This window comes from Phaethon lepturus, unplaced genomic scaffold (genome assembly GCF_000687285.1).
Source record: "Phaethon lepturus isolate BGI_N335 unplaced genomic scaffold, ASM68728v1 scaffold18864, whole genome shotgun sequence".
In the NCBI taxonomy this organism is placed as follows: domain Eukaryota; kingdom Metazoa; phylum Chordata; class Aves; order Phaethontiformes; family Phaethontidae; genus Phaethon; species Phaethon lepturus.
In genome coordinates, this window is record NW_010534279.1 from 16,086 (window position 1) to 21,061 (window position 4,976).

The 4,976-nt window shown below is 40.8% G+C and overlaps 1 protein-coding gene across 1 annotated transcript in view; it reads right to left on the bottom strand.

Annotated features, from left to right (window-relative positions):
- Positions 1–230: 230 nt before the first annotated feature.
- The window catches only part of ATP7B (ATPase, Cu++ transporting, beta polypeptide), a 30,640-nt gene continuing 25,894 nt past the window's right edge, over positions 231–4,976 (bottom strand). Inside the window, exons 18-21 of the mRNA XM_010285483.1 lie at positions 3,305–3,508; positions 3,077–3,194; positions 2,207–2,309; positions 231–754 (exon numbers count right to left, since the gene is read on the bottom strand). Coding sequence (XP_010283785.1) covers positions 490–754; positions 2,207–2,309; positions 3,077–3,194; positions 3,305–3,508 — 690 coding nt within the window. The 3' untranslated portion in view covers positions 231–489. The remainder of the gene's footprint in view (positions 755–2,206; positions 2,310–3,076; positions 3,195–3,304; positions 3,509–4,976) is intronic.

The window sequence follows — 4,976 nt, forward strand, 5'->3', positions numbered from 1 at the left end:
ATACAAAGTGCTCTCACAGTGACGTGACTAGTTCAAACTCTCTGTAAAAATACAGCTTCCGACCACAGAGCTCCTTATGCTGTGGCTATTTTCACTTGGACACAGAAATTAATATTTGGCACCTCTGGAAATACTTCTGCTTCATGTGCTCTTGAAAGAATAAAGTTAGAAAGAGTGAAAAGTATGAAATTTGGTGCCCAGAAAACAGTCCAGAAGAGAGAAAATCTTTTAGACTCTGAAAATTAGAATTTTACATTATTTCACTAATTGCTGTATGCAAAAGAGCCAGTTCATTATAGAGCCACAGATTCACAGAAATAACTGGTGACTTGAAAAAAATCCACAATCCAACATCAAGTTGAGTTGCAATTGTTTTGTGAGCTTAAGGAATGACTTCACTTACAACCTTGAAGTTTGTGATGACATAAGTCAGTCCCTCCTATCACTGGTGAGGAGGAATGTTTCCTCCTGTACTAAGAATACAGTGCTTCAGATGTACTGTTCTTCATCTCCTCCATTCATGAGCAATGACCACTTGTCCCCTTCCCCCTCCACAAAACCACTACGTCTCGGCAGCTTGTCTGAAGTCAAGGAAGAGAGGGACACTTGGCTAATCTGATCCCAAGGAGCCGGTCTGGATGAATCCCTCCTCCTATCATCCATTCCAATATGAACACTGATTTGGGAAGGAGTAAGTGGCTTCATGTGGCCTTGAGCTTGTGCTTCGTAACTTTCTGTGTCTGGCTTCTTATACCTAAGAGAAAGAGAAAAGATGTTTAGTACCAAGAGGTCAATGTGTAGAAGTGTCTTCAGCATTAGAACAAATCAGAAACTTCTGACAACCTGAATATTACCTGCACTTCAGACACAATGTTAATAGCTAAGAGTACTGGTCACATGGCATTAAGACATTTCAATAGTTAAAGAGAGGGACTCTCAAAGTGAAGTTCTTTAAGAAAAATTATGAGTTTGCTGAATTGTGAAAGGGTTTGTAGTAGACAATTGCAGGGGAATGGATTTGATGACCCAAAAGTCACTTTCTGATTCAATGTATTTTAGGTCAAAAAAAGCCCAGCAATGGCAAGTATGCATGGTCTTCTTCACATATATGTATTATTGCATTCTTTGGAATCTGAAGTTCTGTTCAGCTGATGTAAAGCTTCAAGAAAGAGTATTGTCCTACAGAGTATACTGTAATGCAGCTTCTATAAGTCTGAAGCCAAATATGTTTTGGGGGTTTCTCAATATCTCACCACAATGGTGTCCCATACTTAACGTTATCAGCACAAGATCAAAAGAATTGGAGAATAAAGGAATCCCTTTATAGAAATTTCTCATCCTTTGGAGTGTCTAGGATGAAAACCCTCTAGTGGTAGGGCTGATTCTGCAAACAGATGTGAGCATGTACGTAATTTTTATTCTAGATTGTGGCCTCATTGAGCATTTGCAGGATCAGAAACATGATGCAGCAACAGATTTCCTGTACTAGTTTATACTATACTGTACTATACACTACAGAAGACCCCAGCTACAGTAGAAATATGTGAAGGTTTGGACTCACTTCAGACACCATAAAAAGTCTTATTTTTGAAAGATGTTTGCTCACAATGCTGTTAAAAACAGGTCCACTGTAACTGCAAACAAAAAGGATACCCAAAAAAAAGTAACTTAAAAAAATTAATAGAATTTGAAAAATCTTGTTATAGCTCAGAAATTTATTTACTTCCAAAAAAATAGAGCAAGACACTTTGTCTGTAGCAAGGTGCAAAAGAATAAATACACTGCTTCTGTTTCTCTCTGGCTAAATCAAATAGACAAAAAAAGAAAAGCTGGTACAAATCTTTTAAAAAACATCTACTGCTACGTTATGGACAACTATTGTTTGAATAATTTGTTCACTTGATATTCACAGCAAAACCACTGCTGACCATTACCTCACTTGGTATTGAACTAGATAGCCAACACAGGTGCCCTGGTGGCATCCAGTCACACTTTTAGCTGCTAGATAAAGAATGCTCAGTACTGTCTCAGCCCAGGTGTGTTATAGAGATACCTGTCTCTTGGAGCCAAGGATTATACAGAACAACACCAAGCTAAAGGACTGTCAGGTACTTTTAGGTATACAAAGCCCAAAGTAACATCTCACTTGAGTCCCAGCAGCAGCGCTGCCTACGATTCCCCAATTTATTAGTATATGACAACTTGCCATTTCAGTTGCAGGGAAGACAGCATGACAGACACAGAAGAAGCTGCCATTGCAGCTGATCCCATCCAAGGCTGAAGCACGAGGCCAACAGGCATGAACACACCTAGCAAAAAAACCATATGGACATGAGCCAGAACCACCTGTCCCAAGACAGGCATTTCACTCCCTTGCATATCATAGAACAGATCAGCAGTTCTATGACTTGCTGACACCCTCCATAAACACAACTAGACTGATATGTATTTACTCACTTATTTTTAAATATGTCCCTTCCCTTGCAAGGGATGACCTTTGCACCAATTCAGCTACAAGACTGTGGCCACATGGTAAGACTATTTGTCCCTTACAGCTATTCTGCACATGAAACAAAGCAACAGAAAGACAAGGCAATAGTCCAGGCAAAGGAGGGAGAAGTTACTCATAAAGAGGAATGCGTGAAGTAAGTTTTAAAGACGAGTTTGGAGCATGAGAAGATGTCTGACAGAAGCAGAGAGAATGCAAGTAGTAGGAGAGAAAATGTGTGATTCAGGGTGAATAAAAGAAGAAGCATGCAGAAATGGGATGGTATCTCAGATTAGAGACGGGTTTGAATATACAGAAACTAATCCCCAAGTACTGCTATGTGAAATAAGAGCATGGTTTTAATTTCATCATATAAGAATTTATTCCTAATAGTTAAAAATTTGGGGAACAAAGATTTTTTTCTACAATGTGAAAAGATAAAAGAATGTATTTATTTTGTCCTTCTGCCAAGTTTTAAATACTCTAGGAACCTCTCTTTGGTTCCTTGAGCAGGAAATCCTGTGAGAGGCACCAGAGAATGCAACTGTGCTGCTACCTTCAACAAGCTGAGCTCTGGCAGTCACATACCTGCTGCTATGGGTATTCCAAGCAGATTATAAATTAAGGCAAGAATCAGATTTATTCGTATTCTTCGAACAGTTCTCTTTGATAAGTGAATACTGGCAACTACATCCAGCAAGTCATTCTGCAAGACAGAAGAGCATTGAAAGGTTTCCACATGCAGTCTTCAGAATACCAAACCAAAAAGAGGAGGGTCAGTGATAAAAGAGGACAGGTAAAAACTGTAGTGCTCACTCGAATAAGAACAACATCTGCGGCTTCAATGGCAACATCGGTGCCCGTTCCAATTGCAATTCCAACATCGGCCCTGGCTAGTGCAGGGGAATCATTGACTCCATCACCAACCATTGCAACCTTCCTCCTCCCATTTTGGAGCTCCTGGACCTTTGCAACCTTGTGAGAAGGAAGAACCTCAGCAAAGACTTTTTTGATCCCAACCTATGTACAAAAAAAGAAACACACTCGGTGATATGCTTCATGCTGAAAGGAAAAGCCATTTGCTGTTCTGCGTGAAGGGGAAACAAAGGAAGATCAATCAAACTGGTTCTGGTGGAGGCAACACTTGCAAGCTACACAGAAAGCTGGAGACACATGTTTTGGTGTAAGAAAGGGGCTGATTACAGTCCCCTCCATCTTTACTGCAGAGATGCTGGCAAACCATGCTCTGCCCTTAGTATCATGCCCCACAGGGCTGCTGAAGTTCTACTGTCCTGGCAATAAAGGTTTGATGGTTAAAAGAGTTTTCAGCTAATCATGCTGCTTGATGCACCAAAAAAAGTTTCCATGAAATGCAACATAGGAACCATGTATGATCAGGCAGTTACACTAGGGAAAACACAGAAATGCCATATGCAAGGCTCAGGAAAACTACGAAAATAAAGTAGATGGCTGGTTAAATGCTTGTACCCATCCACATCTTAACCAATATGGTGTTGCTACCAATGGCTTCAGCGCTGTAGTTGAAAAACAGGTGGGTATACTGAAGAGGGCTGCGATAATGCACCTGGTTTGGCTGCCTCACCAGGTAGAGATCAGCTTTTCACTACACAAGGTAGAAGCTCTCTTTTAACCTTTCAGAAAGTAACATTTAAAAAAGTTTTTAGGACTGGCTTACCATTTTTCCATTGAAAGGAAAGTAAGTGTCAAAAATTCAATGAAAATGTAGGTTGGCACAGACTAAGCTTGTTTGAAAACTTCACCTGAGTGCCTGGAACCATAAATCAAAGCTTGTTTCTGAAAGACTTCTCTTAACAAAGAAAGGTGGGGTGGGAAAGTGCTTTACCACAACTGAACACAAAAGAGACAGCATGAATCAAAATCGAAGAAGGATTAAAGCATCACACTGAGAAACAAAACAGGCCTCACAACATACAAGAACATGCATACCACAGTACTGGCTGAGTTAGCTGTGTGGTGGGGTATCTTATATCATACAATCAAAGAATAGTTTGGGTTGGAAGGGACCTTAAAGATCTTCTAGTTCCAACACCCCTGCCATGGGCAGAGACACCTTCCACTAAATCAGGTTGCTCAGAGCCCCATCCAACCTGACCTTAAACACTGCCAGGAATAGGGCATCCACAACCTCTCTGGGCAACCTGTTCCGGTGGCTCACCACTCTCCTAGTGAAGAATTTCTTCCTTATATCTAATCTACATCTACCCTCTTTCTGTTCAAAGCCATTACCCCATGTCCTATCACTACATGCCCTTGTAAAATGTCCCTCTCCAGCTTTCTTGTAGACCCTCTTCAGGTACTGGAAGGCTGCAATAAGGTCTCCCCAGAGCCTTTTCTTCTCCACGCTGAACAATCCCAACTCTCTCAGTGTGTCTTCACAGGAGAGGTGTTCCATTCCTCTGATCACATTAGGAAAGCAAGGTGGCACACAGTAGACTAGAAGTAGATC